Source organism: Dasypus novemcinctus, chromosome 13, assembly GCF_030445035.2.
Source record: "Dasypus novemcinctus isolate mDasNov1 chromosome 13, mDasNov1.1.hap2, whole genome shotgun sequence".
In the NCBI taxonomy this organism is placed as follows: Eukaryota; Metazoa; Chordata; class Mammalia; order Cingulata; family Dasypodidae; genus Dasypus; species Dasypus novemcinctus.
Genome location: NC_080685.1, coordinates 80,059,975 through 80,084,813, shown reverse-complemented (window position 1 = coordinate 80,084,813; position 24,839 = coordinate 80,059,975). Strand labels below are relative to the sequence as shown.

Here is a 24,839-nt window from a genome sequence, read left to right as displayed (position 1 = left end):
AAGGATAGTAGGTAATGAATAAAAATCTGTGGCATCAAAGCTATTTTGTTTTTGATCATACTGAAAGCAGGTCTGTATTTAAATCATCATTCCATTCATGTTTATAGCTACTTGGCAAAACAATCGAAGTAATTGTCCAGATCTAAAATGTTCTTATTCTTCACTCCTTGTAAATACTTTCTAATTCTTTATCAACTGCTTTCAAAATAGGATTCTATTTATACACACACATTCATTACATAAAAATGAAATAAAAACAAATCCAAGCACCATTTCCAAACCTCTACCAACAAAAGTATATCATACCTAGAAGATTTTTGTTAAATCTGCAATCAGTTTTCTCAAAAAGCATCATTTTTTGAAAATTTAATACCACAAAGAGCTTATTTCTGGAAAAGAACAGGATTTTGTCTAGGAATCAGTAATACATTTATTACAGTTCTGGTCATTCTGCCAATACAGCTCTTGAAATGGGAAATCTGAATTTTGTTAAGTTTAATTAAAAGATTTTCAAAGGGTTATTTACACTATTTTTATTTCATTGGAAAAATGCAATTTACTTGTCTTTTTCATTAATTGTTTTATATACAATTATATATTCTTAACATTTATATTCTTATATATTCTTAACACTTAAGAATAAAATATTTTTAAAAAGTCTTTGGGCCCAACCTGGCCAATAACAACTCAGTGACCATAAGTCATAGTTTTTAAAGTTTTTTTAAATGTATCTCAATAATTGCTCCAAACTGCCATTTTCTAATGTGATAGAAATAAAATCTTGACACATTTTAGACAACCATATACTTTCCTGGATTATGTTGATTAATTAATGATATGTCCAAACCAAATGTTATAGAATGGTTGAAGTAAAGTTTATTTATATTTTACTAAATTCTGTTGATGGAAAGAGAAACATAGCTAGTGTTGTACACTTAGTTCAAAAGAAGCTAGTACGCAGCATCTTGTCTTTTTTTTTTTAATCAAGGAATTTTATCTTTTGGAAGGCAACTAATGTTTTCATTCCCTTCATGAAAATAAGATGACATGAAATAAGTATTAACATACTTTTGATTCATGTTGCTCTTGCCCTTTGAATTTTATTTCATGATTCTCTGTATGTTTGCATTCTATGGATGTGGGCTTTCTTTTCATCATAATTGCTTTTCAATTGTGGAGTTATATAAGTAAGCCCATTTTGATTCCCTAATATTCAGTGAAATTTATGCTTTCAATATTTATTTTTCATCAGCTAATTTTAGGGAGGGGGCTGTATACTTTGTAAAAATATCCCAAATTCAGATGACACCCTGAGACCTCAGAATTAAAACTATTGAATGTAACTGAAAATATGTTTGTTTTTAGCAATGAACACATTGCCAAATGGTACAATTTTAGACCATGAAAATTAGTCTTAAGTGAGAAGTTTATTTACATGCCACAAAATAAAAAACAAAATTGCCATGAATCAACAATATCCTGGCTGACACAGGCCATTATACATTTTGTCAAAACTTATAAAATTGTACAGTGCAAAGTTGAACCATAATGTAAACTGTAGACAATAGTTAGTAGCAATGCTTCAAAAAGTGTAATATGAGAGGTTTCATCTTGTGTGTGGTGTATGGATTGAGGGAGTGAGGGAAGCATCAAAATACTCAAAAGATTTTGAGGTGAGACTAGGGATGTGTATGAGTTTGCTCAGCAAAGTGAAGTTGGAAAGAAAGGTGGAGATTTTTCCAAGCCTCATCAAAGGGCATAAGCAAAGGACATGGCATATCTAAGAACTAAAGTCTGTGGAAGGAATGACCCTACACTAAGAGTAGAGAGGTCAACAAGAGTGAAATGAGGTAGTGCTTTGTGGGTTTGGAGAATTCAAAGGTTTCAAAGTGAATGGGCATATGAAGGGTGAGGGTATGGGGGATTGGCACAGCAGAAGGACCTATAGAATATAATCCTCTTGATAGTATGGTGGATGAATTGGAGTGAGGGAAGAATTAATGAAAGGAAGAAGGGTGACCAGTTAGTCTTAGTTAAGGATGATGGTAACTGAACAAGAATGAGATGTGGACATATTCAAGACCTATTTTAGAAACAGAATCAGAAAGTCTTACTGATTAATTATATTTGGGCAGTGAGTGAAAGGAAGATGAAAGATTTCTCTAAAAATATTTAGACTCATTTTACTGGGTCTCTAGTGAAGACGAAATTTATAAATTTTGCTTTGTGACATTTAACCTGCCTTTGTGGCATCACTATTGAGAAACAGATTAGGCAACTGGAGATCTGAATCTGAATCTCAACAATATATTTGTCTGGGCTTGAGACACAACATTGGAATTTTTCAGTTTACTATTGATAGTAAGTGAAGTCAAAAGCATAGATGATATTATCTAAAATGAGTGTAAAGACAAGAACTCATGAAATCCTTTGCTCCAGAAAATTTCTATTGAATTACATGGTTATACTTTATTCATAGCTACATTCAAGAAGGCTTTAAATATTAATAATACAGTTGTTTTAAGTATTTCTATTTGGATCCAGTTGAAATGTAATTAATAAAGTTAAAATAAGTTTATAAAAGAAGTAGAGTGCTGTTTTAGCTTTCTTGGCTACTCAAGCAAATACCATGCAATGGGTCAGCTTAAACAATGGGAATTTATTAGCTAGTGGTTTTGAAGCTAAAAGCAAGTCCAAATCAAGGTATCATCAAAGTGATGCTTTCTTCCCCCAAAGACTTGTATTCTGGGGATAGCTGCTAGCTATTCTTGGTCCTAAGCTCATCTCTCACAACAGAAGGCACATGGAAGCTTCTCTGTCCTCTCCCTTTTCTTCCAGTTTCCATTGAAGTTTATCTTTTTGTTTACTGTGGCTTTTTCTCTCTGTCTGAATTTTATTCTCTTGTAAGAGACTCCAGTAATAGGATTAAGACTCATCCAGATGAGGTGAACCATACCGTAACTGAAGTAACCACACAAAAGTCCTACTTAAAATGGGTTCACACTCACAGGAATGGATTCAGTTAAGAGCATGTTTTTCTGGGGTACATATAATGTGGGCTATGGGTGGGAAGCTGTTCATCTCTTCATAGATAACCTAAGCTATGTGCATCCTGACCTGTGGGTGTGGGACAGTGAGAGGCTGTAGACCTGCCCTTGGTGACCATGGCAATGACTCCAGTCCCAGAGAAACAGTTTAGCAATGCAAACTCTATAAACTTCAAATATTCAGGGAAAACACAAACCAAATGTGCTAAAAGCTTATCTAAAATGTATGAAGTCCATGGTAAAAGCTTACCTAGGAGGTGGAGGATATATGCTAATTCAAGCCTATTGAGCACTGAAACAGAACAATTTGGCCCTTCCTCTTCATATAAAAGGAACTCAAAAATCTTGTTAGGGGCTCAGGTTTGAAACAGAAAGCTCCCGAGTCCTCGCAGCTGTCAATAAATCATTTTATTGATTCCCAAAATCAATCCTGAGTCCTGGCCTTTCTGTACACAAATAATCAAACCTCTCTTGACTTCTACAACACGTACAACTCCTAACCTCCACAAGTGTGTTTAAAAGTCTGGATGTTTCATTCATTCATAACATGCTTATTGAGACCCAACAGGTATATAAATAAATAAGCTCAATAAACTGTTACAGGCACATGCCAAAGAGATTAGAGGTAGAGGGAAGGAGAATAGGGTATTCCAGACAGAGGGAGAAGTGTGAGCAAAATTATAAAAGTATAAAATAGCCTACCTTGTCCAGGAAACTGTATAAAATTCAGTACAGCCGAATCTGTGGCTGGATTCAGGTTGGGGATAGGAATATAATAAGTACAAACCAGAAAAGTAGCTAGAATCAAAACTATGAAATTTCATGTAATATAATAAGCATGGATTTTATTATGTTGACAATGGAAATTTGGCATTTTAGAAAGAATCCTGTGGTTTTAATATGAAAGACAAGTAGGAAAAGACCAAACCAAGTCAGATACCCATTATGAGACATTTTTAATGGTTTAAGTAAAAATCATAAAATTTGAATTAATGTGTAAGAAATAGAAATGAAAAGGTGATAACCCTAAGAGATATAAAAGGTTTTTGTTTACTGTGAACTAAATTTGTTCAAACAGTGTGTCACAGAGTTCAGACAGCTAATACTAAGCTTACTGTGTATTAACAGAAATGTACTTATTTCCATCTCGTCAATGATAATTGTTCCCATAATCTTATTCTTCCTGCTGGACAGAGCAGCCTCTTTACCTAAGAAAAATTATTGATACTAAGAAAGATGTATAATGACAAGTAAAAATACAGCAAGAAAAGAGTAAGGCAAACGCTAAACTTTCTGGATACTGAATCATGTAAAAAATGGTTGAAATAAATGACAATATTTAATCTGCACAATTAAACATCTTTGCATATCTAAAATCAGTTATAACCAATTTATTGAACAGGTATGACTCAGTACAAGTAGCAAAAGGCTTTAGTTTCCTACTCTTTCTTTCATGTCCATGCATTCCCCTTTGATCCATTTGATCTGATGAAATCTTGGGGAGGCCCCATAGTTTTTCTAGTCCCTTCATTTACTAGGCAAATTTCAATTCAGTATTATTTTTTAAGATTTATTTTTTATATATTTCTCTACCCCTTCCCCATCTCTCCATTGTCTGCTCTCTGTGTCCATTCGCTGTGTGTTCTTCTGTGTCCGCTTGTGTTCTTGTCAGTGGCACCAGGAATCTGTGTCTTTTTTTATTGTTGTTGTATCATCTTGCTGCATAAGCTCTCTGTGTGTGTGGCACCACTCCTGGGCAGGCTGGACTTTCTTTCACACTGGGCGGCTCTCCTTATGGGGTGCACTCCTTGCGTGTGGGGCTCCCTATGTGGGGGACACCCCTGTGTGGCACGGCACTTGATGTACGCATCAGCGCTGCACGTGAGCCAGCTCCACACCGTCAAGGAGGCCCTGGATTTGAAGCATGGACCTCCCATGTGGTAGGCAGACACTCTATCCATTGAGCCAAGTCTGCTTCCCTCAATTCAGTAAAATTGTGATCACTGCATGCAAATTTAAAGTTCTTATCCAGGCGAACACTTTGTTCTTCCTTAGTTCAGAGCTACATGCAGTAGGGAGTCATTGTGGGAGATATCTCCTATTTCTACTTCCTCTTTTATTTAATACCAGCTGTTTTGGGCTCTTCTAGGGATGAAGAGGAGCAGTGAGGGATGTAAAGCCAATGTCTGGGTTGTAGTTACCTGACTGGCCTGTTAGAGTCTGGTGTTAGTTCCTCTGCCCAGCAAATGCAAGTGCTGGTCCTCTCCTTCCATGGAAGAATTTGTGGTCCTATTGAGACTTTTGGCCAGCTCCCTGGAGACCATGCACGTCACTGGCCACTAGTAGCTCTTAAGAAGACCTTGGGCTTCTGAAGTGTACGATCTATTAAGGTCCCATTTTCCCTTCAGGCATCCAGTGCTCCTAAGTGCATTTCCTTTTAAAATAACCCTAGGCTGTTTCCATTCTTTACGTTCTAAATTTGGTTCCCAGAAAACAGGCACTGTTGTCTCGCCATTGATGAAACTCATCCTAGCCCTCTTTCTCTTAGCTCTGCTGTCTCCTTTACTTAGATTTAGATTTCAATTGCCTCTCCAATAAGTAGATCTCTTCATTAAAGAATAAGTTGCATTGAGAAGTTCTGAGTTCTCATAGGCTTGCTACCCATATAGCTGCATAGATCCCTGCAATTAGAAAAACTTTGTACTTGGTTTAATGTTCTCATGTCATCTTCTTGATGTCGTTGCTGTTTTTTGAACAAAGAGTCCTGATTTTCTTTTTACACTGAGGTCTGCAAATTATGTTACCAGTCCTGATTAATATTGTTGTACTACAAGGTGGGGAGGCTAGGCATTAGATGATTCAAGGAACATTTCCTTTCCTTATAACTCTGATCCTAAATGTGATCTACTCTGTTATATGAATTTAGTTAAAGTTTTATTAAAATAAAAAGAAATGTTAATACCAATTATACAGCATGTGTTATAGAAATTATTTAGTATACCTTACAATAGTGAATATAAATTAAAATATTAAGGTTGAGTTACTGTTCAATTCATTCCATAGGTTTTAATTCATGTGTTTTGTTTTTACTAGGAAATTTTCTTCCTTGAAATATTACATGATAAAAATATTTATGTTCAGTATTCATGGGTTACTAGGGAATTTGGTTTATTTCTTTAAATTAACCACAAAATTGAGATCACCAATTACATATGGAAAAATAATCACTAAAAGTCTTTGTTATATCTTTATAAAATGATCCAGTGTTCTATTATTGTAAGCATCCTTATTGCTAGAGAAATTCTGAGTGCTGTATTTTTCCCCCTTTAATGGGATTTGGTATAATTGACTTTCATTTTTATTCATTCTTTCTTGGAAGGGAAACATCTGGGAACAGATTTTACGAGTACCCTTCATCTTGGAAATAATTAATGCGGTTCCCTTCATTATCTCAGTAAGTCCTGTAAGAATCATGAAAAAAACTGTTTGTCATTAGATCTAAGATGAGTCTTCAAATTTAAGTACTATTAATTAATATAGTTTCTAAGATTAATGGATTTAGACCTTGCTTGGAGTCATGGTATTAACAGATAAGTAGTAAAATCAGTTGCATAACTGGATTTTGTGATTAAATGAAAACTAATGAGATTTCATACAATAGTAAAATCAAATGTTTTTAAGAAATATATGCTCTAGAGCTGCATTTTCACAAGTGTAAATATTGCCTAAGTATTTCAAGTCAAACAGGATTTACTAAGTGTTTTTAAGATCACCAAAAGTTATGCAACCAGTAACCAGCATTTTGCTTCTTTATCGAAGTACAATACAGTAGCCATTCCTCAATGATCTTGTTCAATTGCAAACCCATATGTAGCCAGCCTTTTTCCATTTGTTAAATGAGATTTTGATATCAATTTGATAGAATTATACTAATATCTGTTGTTGGGTCTATACTTTCTAACACTTAATTTTCTTTTGGAAAATTATAAAAACTAGCTATATGAAGTTTTTGCTCACATCTGACAGTTGCTTTGTTTTGAGAAATTATTACCTAGAGTAGCAACTGAAGCTAGATTCCATGCTGAGCCTAACTACATATGATTCCAGGTGAACATGGTTCTCAATGTCACTTGAAATGGTTGACTCTGGATAGAGTGAAAAGTGGTAATGTTACAAAAGGGCAGTACTTTCTCCTTGCTCCTACTTTTCATCTCCAGTGGCAGGAAAAAGAAAGCCAATGCCTGTGATATGTTGTCACACTAAAAGAGTTAGTAATAGGATTAGCATAGTTATATTTGACATCTAGTGGGAATCTCTTATTATTTTTCTATTTCCATAATAGTTTCCCTAAGAAATTTTTCCTAAGAAACATTTACACAATGAATGATTATATCTACTCCTTGCATTATATTATTAATGAGGGTAAATTCTGCCATGCGCTTTAAATCATATTGTCTATAATAACTTTATTTCCTGTTATACATTTATTTTTCATCTAAAGGATACAATATCTTGCTTTGAGAGAAAAGTTGTAGCTTTGATTTGTTTTTCAGATATTCTGGCCTTCCTTAAGGACTCTCTTTGTCCCAGTCTTTCTAAACTGTTGGCTCGCTAAACATGCCTTGGAAAATATGATTGTAAGTATAAAAGTGAAATGCAAAACCAAAATTATTTTTAAAATATCCACTATTTCTTACTTACTTTCAATGTTCAGATTAAATGGAGAGAGAAGATGATTTGGGGCTGTTAGTCTTGTACTTTCACATTCTTTTCTCCCATAAAACAGAACATATAATATTGGAATTTAGTTATAATTGTTTCTAAATGTTTCCTTTATTAACATATTTTAAATAAATTTATATCTTTGTAAACAGTCATTTTAACTTAAATTTCTTTAAAAATGATTTTTTTGTTAAAGTACTATAGTATTTTACTTATATACTTAAATGTGCTTGTTGCCTAATAAGAATGAAAATTTGTAAAATGAGCTTTGTGTGGTCCTACGACTTGTTAAACAAAAGTGGTTCAGATTTTCTAGATGTCACCACAGCAAAACTTAATTCCTATTTGGATTGGTCCAACTAGTAGCCAATCTTCCAAATTCATACAACTTTCCCTTCCAACGTAGTGTGTTTATGTGTAATAGGAATCACTGGCTTTCAGGGCAGAATGTGATGTCAGGCTGCCCTAGACTGCCCTTACCTGTAGGCAGTCTCATAATCCTTGTCTTTTTGGAAGGCAAACTCATATTTCTTTTAATTGGCTTATAAATAGACATTATGACCAAATTTTTGGCTAAAGGGAGTATTTGGATAATATTTGAGTATTCACAAACAGGTAAGTGTTTCTAAATATTTATAACAAGTAACTACTGGAGTTTCATGAAAGTTCATGGCCAATGGGTGAAATTGTGGCCTGTGGAATAGTTTACAGAAACATTGGGCTGCCTTAATGGCCCATAAGAAATACTTGTTTCACTAAATATAGATTGCCTAATTGCTAATGAATATAATACCAAGGAGAGGTGGAGTGGGGAGGAAACAGCTGCTTGCCAATTACTGTGTTATTTAGTTGGAAAAAATAACCTAAGAGAGAAACCATCAGTCAGTCTTTGAGAGTAAAAGAAATATACAATATTCAGTTAGGGTACATTTTTCTTTTTTTTTTCTGTATTTTGCTTAATTTTTATCTGTTTTCCTGCTCATTAACACCTCTGCCAGAAGAAAGTACGGGATGAGAGGTGAAATGCTAATCAATCAGTTTAGTAATTTGTTTTTGTAACAGTACTGGTTAAATGTGTGCACAGGAAAATAAAATAATGGCTAATTTGAATCTTATGTTGGTGATTTTACTCATGATTTTAAAACCATTAAATATTTATTATAGTAAATTTGAGATTAAAAAATGTATAGAATAGAAAATTATAAACATCTATAAATCTACCACACAGACTACACACTAGCAATATTTTTAAGTGCTTCCAGTATTTTCTATTTAGAAACACACATATATATCATTCATGAAATTATATTGTATGTTCAATATTGTAATTAAAAGTTTTGTCTTATGGCACTATATATTGGATGTTTCTGTTATTGGACATTCTGCTTCAGACCATTTTTTTTTTCTTTTTTAAAGACTTAAAATATATCTAAAATTGCAGCTTGTTTTTGCCTATCTTGTACTGCTCCTTGAACTTGACCTTGGCCTCCAGCCGGGCCTTGCGTATAAGAGCAGGGTCTCTGAAGACATCCTTGTGGACAACGGTTTTGTCCAAGGGGATATCCACAGAGTACCATGTGGGCATGGGGTGACTACAGTTATAAACTTTCACGAAAGGCTTGATCTTTGACCTCTTGGCAGTTTTCTTCTCGCCCATGGCAGCTGTCACTTTGCAGGGGTAGCTGTCGATTCCGGCCACCAGAGTATGGCGGCGGGCGGTCTGAGGTGCCATCATCAGTGTTCTTCACAGTGCCGGCTTCGCGCCGCTTTCCCGGGTTTCATAAACGCGGGCATTTCGGCAGTTGCCACTAGGCCTAAAACGGAAAGGAAGGAAAGGCACTTCCGCTGACCTTTCACCCCGGTGAGGGGTGACTTTGCCCACACCACATTTCAATGGATGTTTCTAAATCCGTTATATAGATATTGAGCTATTTATCTACCTATTTTTATCATATTTTAACTATTTTATAGTTTAAAATTCATTATTTCATATTATGAATATTGTAATTTCGGTAAAGATTAACGTACATAAATATTCGTGCCCATCTGAAAATTTTTATATGGCTAATTTAAAAAATTATGTTGAGGAAAATTTATGGGATTAATGTATGAATAAAATAAAAGAACATACTTCTGATTTTTGACCTGTGTTGCCAAATTGCCTTCCAAAAATGTATAGCAAATTACATGAGGAGTATTGTATGCGAGTGCTCATTTTTGCTTCCTAAACAATACTAAACACTATTCTTTTTCATGTCTACCAATTGGAAAGTTTAGCAGTATATCTTGGATTCACGAATCTTTTAATAGTAATGCACCTTTAAAAGTGTTCATTGGCAATTTAATTTTTTCTTTTTTTGTTAAATTGCCTGCCTTAAACATGGTATTTGTATAATTTAGAAAATGAGATTTGAAATCGTTTTCACCCAGCTGTTACTTTCTCCTTTTTGGAATATATTATTTTCTTATCTTTTAAAATGAAAAATTTCCAGGAGTGATTTTGTTATGTCATCACGGGGACTTTTGGGGAGTTCAGTGCAACATCTCTTCAGATATTTGTAAGGTTAGTTAGCTGAAATTTAGTGCTTTTGTGCTTTTCCCATAGTAATATATTATTAATATGAACGATATATTGTCATATTTAGACCTAGGTAAAAGTAAAAATATGCTTCTATGTTATTTTAAAATATATGTATTTGGTAAACACAGGATAGTGGAAATGTTGTACTTTTAAAACTCATAATAACTATGTTTTATCAAAAATTGCATAAATTTTCTGTATTATTTTAGAATGATCTACACAGAGCCATTCAGCGAACACAATCTGCAATGTTTAATCAAGTTTTGATTTTAATATCTACATTGCTATGTCTTATCTTCACCTGGTAAGATTGTGCTTATTAGCATTTTTATCATGTTTCATTTAATCGTAGTTTATAAAGAAAAATATATTAAAATACTATATATGATAATTGACTAAAAAGAAATAGATGACAGTTTATCAGAAAATGTTATGAATAACCTACAGAAAAAAAGTAACCTCCTTCCTTTGGTCTTACATAAAAGAAGAAAGCACATGTATTATTTGGTATTGATATTTATTGCAGTTCTGACATTTTCCCAAAAATTATAAATAAGGAAAACACAAGAGTTTGTACTGTATGCCATAGTTGTCAAAACAAGAATTTTTCCTTCAAACCACTGACATGGAGGTGCCCTCATCTTTCTACAATCTTCAAAGCAAAAGCTCTGCTGAGAAAACTGTCATTGCCCATCACTGACTCTGCCTTATCTACATGATGTTTTGGTGTGTGATCAGACAGAAAGCAAGTGCAGATCTTTCGACAGTGCAATACAAGGCTGCCCTTTGATTTATTATAAAAAAAAGTTACTCCCTCTGTCAGAAGGTCACACTTTGAACAATAATAGAGTAATCTAGTGTGAAATGGTGCACTGCATATATGGATTCATGCAGATCTTTAACTAGAGAAAAAATATGAAAATCAGAAAATGAGATAGAATGTGTCTGTTTTGCATGAGTCTTAGATATGTGTAGTTGAACTCTGTCCTGGATTTTTAAGAAAAAGAAAAAAACTAATGAATAAGTTCTAAATAAAAAGAATACACATACATACACTAGTATAACTGAACAAGGTTTAGATATAGATGATGTAGATAGATACAGATATAAATGTAGATATAGATGTATGTACACAGATATAGGTATGTAGGTATGACAACTACTTTTTATCAGTTGTATGTGCTTAATAATCTATTACATGACAATATATATTATTGCCTAATTTTATATTTTGAAAATAAGCTTATTCTAGGATATTTAATCTCACAAGATATAAAATTTCCTTTTAAAATTGACAGAATGTCACCCCATCTTTTAGATTTATTTTTCTACTCTTCACAAATAGTTTCTATGGATTACCCAGGAAATATCTGACTGTACAAATAAATAGGAAATTCTGATGGTTTTGACTTTTCTTCCAATGTTACTAAAAATTCTTAATGTCAACAAAATGTCATTATTTAAGTAATTTAGGAGTTTTCTTGTCTTATTTATGGAAAAGTACTTAAAAATAAAACTGTAATATCTGACACATATGCTAATTTTTCAGTTGTTGAAAGGAAATTTTCAAAAAATAAAAATAATAATTTCTAAATATAATGTGGAATTCTGGTAATGTGTGTTTATTAAAGATATAATTGAAATGTTATTGCCAAAGTAAGGGCAAAATCATTTTACACGATGGTACTTCAGTACTTTTTTCTGGAGGCATCCTCCATAATAATTCTTCATCTACAGTGAGGTCTCTGTTTGCTCCTGTTTTCTGCCTAGTGCTTCTATATTTTGGGTAGTTTTTCTTTTCAAAGGAAGCAACTAGACAAATTTTGCCACCTTCCTATGCCAAGTGATGCAGTAGCTCTGTATGAAAGGTTTTCCAGGATCTACGTGAAATTTCTATTATGTAACTTATTCATCATTTAAATCATTTCTGTTTCACTGTGTTTTTTCACAGTTGTTTGTGTACATGTTTGATGTATGCTTGTTTCAGTTTTGGTCAATAGAGTGGCAGTTTTCACAGATATTATCTATTGTAAAAGCTGCAGAAAATATATGTATTTGAGTCTGGTCTTTAATGTGCAATTATTATATAGAGTTATTTTTACTACTTAAAATGTCATTGCCTTTAATCACATACATTAATACATTTACATTAATATGTTCTTAAGTCGCAATGATCTAGGATGAAGAAATTGAAGTTTAATTTCTTTGAGTGTTATTATGTAGCATTGCAAACAAAATATAAGTTTAAATAAATCTTATTTGAAATCATCATCAAATGAATAATCTACCTATAAACATCATATAGGCTATTCTAAGAAAGAATTATACCACATACAATACAAAATACAAATATACACAAAATACAGCCACTTAAACAAAAAGAAATGTATTTTTTTTGTGCACAAAAACCTAGGTAGTCTATCCAGGACTATTGTTTTTCTGCCATTCTCAAACAGGGCTTCCAGCTCATAGTGCAAGATGGCTACTGAGTCATGTTCTTTTATCCTTACCCAGTCTCTAGGAAGAGAGATAAAATGGAGCGGGTATGACCTTTCTTTTTATAGGACAACCCAGAAATGGCATGCATAATTTAAGTTCACACCTATTGGCTAGAATTTGGTCATATAGCTACAGTTGGTTCTAAGAGGAGTTGGAAATAGGTAGTCTAAGTGGGCTTTAATAAACCAAGCTGAATGTTGTACTATTATGGAAAAAGTAAAACCACCAATTGTGGAATGACAGGCTTTTCTACATACTGATCAATTGCAAAGGTCCATCTATAATTGGAAATGTTGGGCAATTTAATTTATCTAGCCTTATTTTCCACTTCAATAAATGAGAATAATATTAATCACTTTATAGTTTTTTTTAAAATCAGACTTAAATTAAATATGTTTGTAAAGGCTCTAGCAAAGTGTCTGTCACGTGGCACAAACACTCCAAAACATTTAGTTTCCTTATTTTAATGTCCTCTTTATATAAGATGATTAAATTCTCAGGTGAGTCCACAAAAATTAATTCATTCCAAAATATATAAGCATTGGAATCTATTATAACATTATAGAAATGAACCACTCTACCGAAAAATATATTTAACAGGAAATATGAGAAAACATCTTCCTTCACTGTAATGTGTTCAGGTTTTCTACACTTCCCACGTATTTCTAATATTTTTTCCTCTACTTATTCCCATTAAGATAAGATAATGATGGCATCATTCTCTTGGGGCCCATTTAATACTTTTAATTCTCAGAACACAGCATTGCAATATGCTCATGTCTCCAATTTCACTTTGTGTTAGGACATTTTCCTTAATTGACCTTAGAATAAGGTGACAAATAGAAACCAGAGAGTAATAAGTAGGAGAGTGATTCTAGGCAGCAGACAGCAAAGTGAGTGCTTTTAAAAGATAAATGTAAAAACTATTTTCAGGACTTATAAGGAATATTTCTTATGAATAAGTATGCCATCTTTTCAGGCTTACTCTCTGAATATATTGAGCAATAAACCATGTCGGAAATTACCACTGTTTTTCCTACTCTGTTATCTCGGATATCCTTTGTGGCATTATGGTGAGATCAGTCATAATTAGTCTTTGTTACATTATATCATAGAATAAGTCTCTCAATGTATTTTCAACTCAGAACTGTTAATAAGTACATCATCGTTTAAGCCCCAAGACTTAGTATCTAATATTTGATGAACTGGCTGTGTTAGTCATGAATCTCAGAATCTTACAATTACCTGTTTTAGAAGGCTAACATACAGTTTTAAAATGTATCAAATTCTTCATCATTATTATCATTACAAAGAACAATCATTAAGCATCTGTCTAAAGAGACATAATGCTCAGTACCAAACTGAAATAAAAATTAAGTTTCTAACCCACTCTCTGTTGGGTATGTGCTTGGAATTGTTTTTCTTGTCATTGTAATAGAATCATGCTAATCTGTCCACATGTTGGCTGTGTATCCCTCTTAATCAATAATGCACACTTCCAAGGCAGCTGGGGTTTGAAATTCAGCCTGTGTCTGTGAAACAAAGCAGAATAAGCTGGAACATCCGGGGTTTAAGTGTATGACTTTAGCTTAATTTTGAACATATTTTAACCAATAAGTACTATAATTTATAATGCATTTGACATTTCTAATTTTACCCTGATAGACTTATTTTTCATCTACTCTTTTTCGAACTTTGATCTTTTGTTTAAATTAATGTGCATGTTTACATTATTTCATATTCTTTCATAGACGTAAAACTTTAAGCTATATTTATGCTAAGGGGCATTTTATGTATTAGTCCATTGTAAAAAGAAATCTATTCATCTGCTCAGCCTTACTTCAGAATAGATTAAATCCATTTACTTATTATGTTAAAAAAACCATGATCTACTTAAACATTATTATTAATATGCCTAATTAAAAAATATTTGGGTTTTTCATGTTCCTCTTTGTTAGTGATTATTTGAATGCTGGATGCTTAAGTTTTTGAACTCTATTTACTAATCCAACTGTTAAAGCAAATAGCTACTTGGGAATGGACAGTGAGAAGCACTGTGCTTTGAAACAAATATTAGAATATGGTTTAATGGTGTTAATTGTTACCAGTATTTGTTTGATTCGTAGTTTTATTTTTGTCAGATCGTTCTGGTTACATTATAAATAAATGATAGTAATTGAATTTGTCTGAAGATATAACATTTAGTTAACAGCCCTCCAAGTTTGCGTTACACTAAAATGAATAGGAAATTATTCATCCTAACTAATTTGTGTGTGTGTGGGCAGATAGGATTTAGCCTGTAGACCAGAGAAGTAAGTGAAATTTAAGTTTGGGAGAAAGGGAATTTAGCTATTTAATATACCTAAATAATAATAATTTAATTACTAAATAAATATATAATGTTTTGAACTAAAATTCTATGTCAAAACAAGCCATTAAATCATGTCAACATTATATAGTTATTTTCAGACATGCAAATAGCGATAATTTAAATGAACATTTAAGTAAGTATTATGAGTCAGGCAATTTTCAGATTTGTACCTAAACCAATTGTTTCCAGAGCTGACATGCTTACCATTATAATATCATTTGCATGATATCCTAGAAGTCATTAAGCCTATAAAATAATAAACTAAAAAATTTCAAATAGAACTCTGATAATTTCCTCATTATTAAAAAATTCAAATAGAACTATGATAATTTCCTTTATTCCTGTGACTTTTAAAACTGCTTTTAAAAGAACTGTAGTTTTATAAAAGTCATTAAGACAATTATCTCTTAATTTTTAAAAATTTTTTGATTATCTCTGTAAGAATCTTTTAGCCATGAACTCTTTCTCAAATTCAGCAATGTTTTTCACTTTATTTTTTTTAATTTTAAGTAAAATAAGTATGATACATTTAAATTATCACACTAAAAATGATTTAAATTAATTAAAATGTTTTCTATCTACATATTTATCTATATTTCTACCTCTCTATAAACCTGTAGAGATGTAAATGAGACAATATTGAATTATATATGGATATAGGACTAGAAATAAATTTTCATCTGTTTTTATACTTTCTGTTATGATGTAACTCTTCATAATGGATATGCATAAGTTCTGAAAACAAACAAAACAAACAAAATTTAACCCAAAATGCAAAATGTAATGATCACAAATAGTATCATTTGTAAAACTAGACAAATAATTCTCATTATTCATTTAAAATCCACCTTTTAGATAGTTCCTCTTCTATGAAGCTTTCTTGAAGGCTACTTCAGTTATGACAGGTATCCAAGTTTTATGCTTCCTAAGCAGTCAAAAACTCTTGTGAAATGTATGTCTCTTTAATTATCAGTTTCTTGGTGGACTTTAATGGTACATAAGAGCAGACACTCAATTCACCTTTCTTACAGTTTTGAACCTAGAATCTTGCATAGTTGTTGGGACATACAAGGTATTTAACAAATAGTTGTGGAATTGATAAAAGTAACATTCTGACATTAAAATAAATAATATCCTAGCAACTGGAAATGCTTTCTATTATAAGCTAAACATGTTCAGACCCATTTATTAAGAAAGTTCCTTTAAATACAATCTTCTCACAGTTAACTTTGGTATAAGGTCATTGGAAGGAATCTTTATATTTATAAACTTCCATGGAAGCATGCAATTTTATAAAAATGATATTTTAGGATTGTTGCTTCTACCAAAGAAATATAACTTGTTAATAAAGCCTCCATGGCTTTTTAATTAAAAAGAAATATCTTTTGAAATAATTGTTATAAATTGTAGACACATACCTTGTAAAAGACAACTTGCAGATAGATCTAATTTTTGCTGTTAATTTTGTTTGCATATAACTTCTGGATGTGTGCCTTGACAATTTTCTCTTTCCTCTTTTCCATTAATTTTCATATTTGTGAGAACAGACCAATGTAATAAAATTACTGAAACTATCACTTCCTATGTTAAGCATGGAAACAAATTGGTTAAATACTAGAGAGATATGGTAATAAATATAACATTATCACAAAACGCCATCATGTTTTCTTATTATTATTGTATTTTAGTATTCTATGTTTTCTTCTGCACCTCTTCCTTTAGCTATTCTTAATATTTTGCTTTTGCTTCTCCCATCTATTCTAAATTCTGATTGTCTGGAAATTTTGACCTATTTTCTATCATTTTAAAATAAAGAAAATACATATTTGTGCATCAGGGCACAAGGCACAGGCATCAGGGCATGGAAACTTTGCATGAATTACTAAATTGGTGTAACTATATACTGATCCAGGTTAATGGTTTACAGCATGATTTACTAGCCTTTTTTTGCATATACACAAAGGTAATGGCAAGAGAGTGAGGAATTTCTTTCAACAATGGGAAAACTGGCTTTATAATCATTTTCATAAAAGAAAGTCCCTCTAGAATGTGTGAAATCCCAACATATCAAATATTTTAAATTCCATTGGAATATTAGGTTTTTGGCAGGTACTCTGTAGGTAATAATTTGAACAATTTAATTGGTATTCATTCACTAAATACCAAAGTACAAGTTGTGGGCTTATTTGAATGCTAATGTCTAAATTATAGGCATGAAATCAAAGTACTAGAAGCTTTCAGCATGGAATGGCATTGCTAATTAAACTTTTCTAGTATCTGCAGAACAATGGAATTCATAGGGAGTGCATAATTATTTAAGGTTATTTATTTTTTCCATGTGACTCTTTTTTCTCTGAAAATATTTTGTTATACAAATTGACACTTAGCAGGTTGTGAAAATGTTTACATCTCAGTATTTTCCTTTCATTCAAATTAATATTACTCTTAAAAACTTTGCCAAAGCTTAACTAGCTTATATTACTAAATGTGCAGTTAATAGTTTAAAAGAAGCACATTTTTTAAAAGGATAGAGTGTTTGGTAATTAATGTGCTTTTGCTGCTATGCATAGGGCCTATTTAAGTAAGCAAGTGAATTATGAATTTTTAGACATTTTTTACAAGGTAAAATATGAATTTGTATTTTATATACCAATTAAATGTTATTCAGATATTATTTTTTAATTATAACAAGACTGGAATTATTTATATGAATTCATGTTGAAGAAAACAATGTTTTCTAAAGTAGCAAAACTCACAGCACATTTTTAACTCATGTCCAACAGTCTTCATAAGACTAGCTTGAAATATTTAAAATATAAAATGTATTTTCCTAAAAATTACTTAACCTGACATTTAAGCTTTAAAAAAAATGTATTTAAATTATTTTAATCTTTTAAATCTGTCCTTACCATTATAATTTTTTCAGTATCTATGTTATTTTAATATTGACTTTTTATGTGAAATAGCTATCCATATCAGAGTGAGAATACCATATATCTAAATATTTATTTGGTATATATTAATGGAAAATGCATATGGTACTGTAATAAATTAGATTTGACCCAGTTGCAGTTTAGGGCTGAGATTGGATATAAGATGTTAAATCTCACTCTGAATCTGTTTAGTACCATCTGTTACCTATAGGCCTTGCCTTGAACAATTCCATAAACCTTCTAGGTGCCCAGGGATCCATTTTCTAATTCTGACTTTTACCCCTGCTAAGATCCCAGATCCATCATTTCTGTGGTTGGTGTAATTAGACACCATGACTTATGACTTGTTCTTGTGTTCTCAACTAGGAAGAAAGGACAGTGAGTAAGAGTGCAACTCCTCTAGGTAAAGATAACTGTACTCTGAGTTATGTTATAAATTGCTAGCACCATTTTAATAATTACTAGTAAGAAATCTGGCCTAAAATAAAGAGCTAAAAAATCAATAATAGGGGTGGGAAGATGGTGGAACAAGAAGCTCTAGGAATCAGTCCCTCCACCAGAACAACTGTTAAGCAGGCATGAACTATTTGAATCTTATGTTTTGAAACTCTGGAGTCAGTAGAACACTGTGCACCATCTAGGGAAGAGTAAGGATAAGAGGCTAGTAAATTGTGAAAAATACCTGTGTATTCCTCTCTTGGCATGGTGTTTACTGCCACCCATTCCACACTTTCATAGGCAGCAATAGTTCTTGCCCTAGCATAGCTTTCTGATGAAAGAGAGGAACATAAAAACATTTTTCCCCAAGATCTGTGAGGCAGAGAGTGGTGCAGTAGGATCACTGGTTGTTCCATTCTGCCCCGGACAAAGGCAGTAGAGGAGACTTGAAGACTACACAACTCCTCAGAGATGTGGGTGCCGATTGAAGGACTGAAATTGCTAGGAAAATGTAGAATCAAGAAGTTCTGCCTCTCCTTCATCCAGTCCCCAGTGAAATTTGGAGCTGGCCAGTGCACTTTTTGTGAGTCCAGGCCTTGTCATGACTGGAAAAGATTGAGTTGGGAATCTCTTCTGGATGTCTAGAATTTGCCATCCAGGCAAAAACAGCTTGAGACAAAGAAAGCAGCTTAAGTAACAATTAAGGTGAGCAGCCTGGAGCAAGGGCTTACCTGTTTTAAGTCTGGTATAGGAAAACCCAGGAGATGGAGAAGAAAGGGGGAATTCAATCTCCTATAAACAGGGGAACTCCCATAAGGCCAATAACAAGCACAAGGCCAGGACAAAACACAGGCCCCAAAAGCACACTAACTTTGCATTTGTCTTGGGCAGGCCTTACTGAAAGAAGGGCTGAACTCGTATGGAGACCACCCGCCAAAACAAAGCCAATTTGCTAAGACCATGAAAGGTGCTTTTGCTTAGGCCAGCTTGGTTTTGCTGGCTCCTGACACTCAAGAAAATCTCTGTAACATCACTAGCTGGATACAAAGTCAAGAAACAGACATTTCAGGGAATAAATCCAAGAGTTAATATTTTAAAATATTAAAACGCACAGTGTGCAAGAAAAGATCGCAAGCCAAACAAAGAAACAAGAAATGATGGCCCATCCAAAGAGGATAAGAATTCAGAAAACATCAACAGGGAGCAGGTGTAGCTTAGTAATTTGAGCACCTGCTTCCCATGTATGATGTCTCAAGGTCAATACCTGGTACCTCCTAAAAAAAAAAAAAAATCAACAAAGACCAGACTGGACATATCAGACAAAGACTTTAAAAAGTGATCTTCAGTATGATTAAGAAGACAAAGGAAAATAAGAATGAAATAAGTCTTAAGTAAATGGAAAGGCATTCTATGTACATGGATTAGAAACTAAAACTAAATAGTTAAGAAATCAATTCTTTCCAATATGATTTACAAATTCAATGCAATCCCAGTAAAAATTCCAACAGCTTACATTTCAGCAGTGGAAAAGCCAATTATCAAATTTATTTGGAAGAATAAGGTGCCCTGAATAACCAAAGCTATCTTCAAGTAGAGGAATGAAGTTGGAGGACTAACACTTCTAGATATTGAAACAAAACCACATAATCAAAACAACATGGTACTGGCATAAGACCAATTGAATCAAATTGAGTGTTGAAAATCAACCCTCACATTTATGGCCAACTTTTTACAAGGCTGCCAAGACTATTCAATGGGGTAAGAATAGTCTCTTCAACAAATGGTGCTGGGAACCTGGGTATCCATATGTAAAAGAATGAAGATTGACTCTTACCTCACACCATATACAAAAATCATATCAAAATGGATCAAATACCTAAATATAAGAGCCAGAACTATAAAATTCCAAAAGGAAAATGTAGGGAAGTTTATTCAAGACCTGGTGTTAGATAATGGTTTCTTAGGCTTTATACCCAAAACTCAAGCAGCAAAAGAATAACTAAATAAATAAGACTTCATGAAAATAAAATGACAACCAATTCAATGGGAGATAATATTTGTACATTACAATATATAAAGGAATCCTTCAAATGAGCAACAGAAAAGACAAACAACCCAATATTTTTAAAATGGGCAAAAGACTTGAATAAACATTTCTCTGAAGAAGTTATACATATGGCCAAAAAGCACATGAAGGATTTTCAACATCATCAGTCATGCAAATAAAAACTAGAATGTGATGCCATTTCATACCTATTAGAATACCTACTATTAAAAACAACAACAACATAAAATCACAGCATTGGAAAGGATATGGAGAAATAAGAACACTTAATTATTGGTGGGATTGTAAAATAGTGTAGCCACTCTGGAAGGCAGTTTGTCAGTTCCTAGTAAATTAAGTATAAAATTATCATATGACCTGGTAGCTCTACTTGAGGTATATACCCAAAAGAATTGAAAGTAGGTCCTAAACCAGATAGTTGGTCACTGATGTTCATAGAAGCATTATTCCCACGTGTCCGTTGACTGATGAATGGGTAAATAAAATGTGGCATATATACAAAAGGGAATATTATTTGATCATAAATAGGAATGACATTTTGATATATGTGACAATGTAAATGAACCTTGAAAACTTCATAGTGAGTGAAATAAACCAGACACAAAAGGACAAATATGATTTGACTCACTACGGTGAAATATGTAAAGTGAGCAAACTTGTAGATTTAGAATCTAGAATATAGGTTACCATGGGTAAGGGTGGGTCTAGGGAATAGGGAATTAATGTTTTAAAAATACAGAGTTTTAATTTGGGATGATGGAAAAATTTTGGTAATGGATAGTGGTAATGGTAGCAATGCATTGTGAATTTAATTAACGGCTGTGAATTATATATTTGAATGTGTTTAAAAGGGGAAATTTTAGGTTGTATATATTTCTAGAATAAAAATACTTTAAAATCCGTAGTGAAAAAAGTCATTAATAAATAGTCTTCATTCAGTCTGGATCTTTGTGAGCTCAGTCTTTTCCATTTACCATCCATGTTTGCCCAAAGTTGTTCTTTTCACAATAATCTTATTTTCTGTCAGTTATTATGAATTTCCTTAGTTCTATCTTCATGGCAGCTGTTATTACACCAAAGTGACTACAAGGAGTTATTTTCTCTGGTAATATTTACAGTGCACTTGCTATATGGTATAATGGCAAAAACTGTAAGCTTTACATCTATTCAGTCTTGTATTCAAATTATGCCTTTTACATTAATTAATTAATGACAATAAATTCATATCATTTAACTGGTCTAATACCAGCCAGTTTAAGATCCGCAATGTGGATAATAATGCCACAGAAGATTGTTGTGAAATTAACTGCGTTAATGTATACACAGTAACAAAGACCACAATTTATTTATGGGCCAATAAATTATTATTGCTATTATGATTGTTAATGTGTTAATACTTTTTTCCCCCTGTACTTGTATGACAATAGTACAACACAGTTCTTTTTTCTAACTTGGTTACTGCCCTTCTGTTTTTATCAGGTTTAGCATCTTGGTAGCCTGTAGAATGTGCATAATAAATGTTCTTGAATAAATATTGAATACAAACGTTTGCTAATAAAAACTATTTTGATGAGAAAATAGCTCACTTTTGATTGGAATATCAGGTAAGAAATAAATTATCCTCACTGGAAAATAAAAGTAATCATTTTAGGAAAACTTGTATTAAGAGAATTTAATGCACATTTATGCATAAACTCCCATGTACCTACACACTCACACATAATCTTCTAACTCTGTCACACCTACTGTCTCAAGGGCATTTGGTAATTTTTCTATGAGATGTTTCTCATGTCTCTGTGCTAGTCAGTAACTGTCTGTTGAGCTCTTGGTATATGTCTGATAATAATTATGATTACAGAGATGAATAAATGTAGGATATGGCTCTAAGAATCTTACAGTGTTTTAGGGGATAAGTATTGTACTAGTAGTGTGAACAAAGTACTAATGGAGCATAGAGAAGTTAAAATTAATTTTAACTAATCATTTCTTTCTGTATTAATATGTTACCAGGGGAGGCAAAGGGAGGATTGATAAGAAACTCAATTAAAGACTTAGTAGTTGTTAAGCAAGCTTTGCTTTCTAAAAAGAGGAAAGACAAAATCAGAAATTAGTAAAGAAAGGTATGTTTTGAAGGTTAAAAGAAGATAACATAAGTATAAGTAAAATGTGTCATACCAGTCATACAAAGGACAGAATTGGGCAAATGGAATTATACTGTTTTAAGTATTATGTTATACAGGAAATGATAAGGCCTAAAATAATTGTTAGAATAAAATTTGAAAAGCAAAGTGGTCTAGCCAACAATCCAATAACAGAGATAAAATGGATCATTAAAATTTTAATCCGATAGATGGGAACGATCTATTTAAAAGGCAGTGCAAAGAAGCTAAGATGGCAAGCAGAAACAAAGATCCTGGGAAGTCTGTTTAACATAGTGTCATTTCCTCTCCACTCTTTTTTTTTTTAAAGATTTATTTTATTTATTTATTTAATTCCCCCCCTCCCCTGGTTGTCTGTTCTCTGTGTCTATTTGCTGCATCTTGTTTCTTTATCCGCTTCTGTTGTTGTCAGCGGCATGGGAAGTGTGGGTGGTGCCATTCCTGGGTAGGCTGCACTTTCTTTCACGCTAGGCGGCTCTCCTTACGGGCGCATTCCTTGCCCGTGGGGCTCCCCTACACGGGGACACCCCTGCGTGGCGGGGCACTCCTTGCGTGCATCAGCACTGCGCATGGGCCAGCTGCACGCTGGTCAAGGAGGCCCGGGGTTTGAACCACGGACCTCCCATGTGGTAGACGGATGCCCTAACCACTGGGCCAAGTCCGTTTCCCTCCTCTCCACTCTTGATGCCAGCTTCTGCCTATCCATGTCTCCTGTGGTAAGCAGCTGCTGGGATCAACAGGCCAGCAGGGCTAAAAAGGTGCTAAGAAGAAAGCTATTGTGGCATTTTTCTACCACTTGGAAAAGAGGAGAGTCTGCGATGGGAATAGAGGCCTTGAGTGAGGACTGGAGGCACCAGCTCAGGAGATTGTTTCAGCTGGGGACGCACTGGAGGAAGGACATTGCCTGGGGTACTGGAGATCAGTTTTCCTGGCCACCAAACAACTTGGCAAGAACCTGAAGAAGTTTGCTGAGGCCTCTCTGCCTGTTGAGACCAAGAGGCTTGAACAAAAGGGGGATCCAAGGGGTTTCTTTCTTACATCTCAGCTGAAGTTTCACAGGTATGCTATTGCTGGCCCCCAGGAGCAAAGACCCCTTCCCTTGCCATGACTCCCAGGACTGTTGCCTTGTCAAGATAGTTCCCCAATGAAATAAATTTGCTCAAGAAAACAGGAAATATCAGGAAAAAGATTTGGAGGATGTATCCAGAATTTCTCATGAATATTAGGAACCTCAGAAAGAGAAAGAGCAGTAAATCGAGGCAAAATATTAATTAAATAATAAGAAAACTTCTATATTGAATAAAGACATGATCCTACAGAATAAAATACGAGAAAAATGCATAGGTCAGCATATTTTGCTAAAAATACTTAACTCCAAGGATAAAGAGAAACTGTGTTCAAGCTTCCAGTAGAAAAACAATAGGTTATTTACTTACAGATATTCTTATAGGTTATTTACTACCTATTTACACTACATAGGCAGAATGGTCCTCCATGTCCTAATCCCTGTAAACTGTGTGAATGTTACCTCATATGGCAAAAGGTACTCTGCAGATGTGACTAAGGTTTCAGACCTTAAAATAAGGAGATTATCCTGGATAATCCTGGTAGGTCCAGTCTAATTACATGAGCCATTAAAAGCAGAAATCTTTCTTGGACTGGAGTCAGAGGTATGAGGCAGAAGGAAAGATGAGGCAGAAGAAGATGTCAGAGAGATGCAAAGTGTGAGAAGGATCTGTTTCACCATTTCTGGCTTTGGTTGGGTCCAAAAACCAGGGAATGTGTGAGGCCAGTAGAAACTGAAAATGATCCAAACCAACAGTCAGCAAGGAAATGGGGGTCTAAGTCCAGAATCCCATGCAACTGAACTGCCTAGCCAGCCAATATCTTGATTTCAGACTTGTGATATTTGTAGTAGAGTAATCAGCAAAACTAACCTACATTTCTGACTTCCAGAATTGTGAGATAATAAATTTGTGTTGTTTTAGAATAAGTTTCTGGCAATTTATTCCAACAACAATGGA

At 33.4% G+C, this 24,839-nt stretch overlaps 1 protein-coding gene across 14 annotated transcripts in view; it reads left to right on the top strand.

Moving 5' to 3' along the window:
- KCNT2 (potassium sodium-activated channel subfamily T member 2) overlaps positions 1 to 24,839 on the top strand; it is a 452,321-nt gene that overhangs the window by 130,358 nt on the left and 297,124 nt on the right. For all 14 annotated transcript variants that reach the window (XM_058274897.2, XM_058274894.2, XM_058274895.1 and 11 more), the window contains 3 exons: positions 6,427 to 6,501; positions 7,601 to 7,684; positions 10,560 to 10,654. In XM_058274897.2, coding sequence (XP_058130880.1) covers positions 6,427 to 6,501; positions 7,601 to 7,684; positions 10,560 to 10,654 — 254 coding nt within the window. The remainder of the gene's footprint in view (positions 1 to 6,426; positions 6,502 to 7,600; positions 7,685 to 10,559; positions 10,655 to 24,839) is intronic.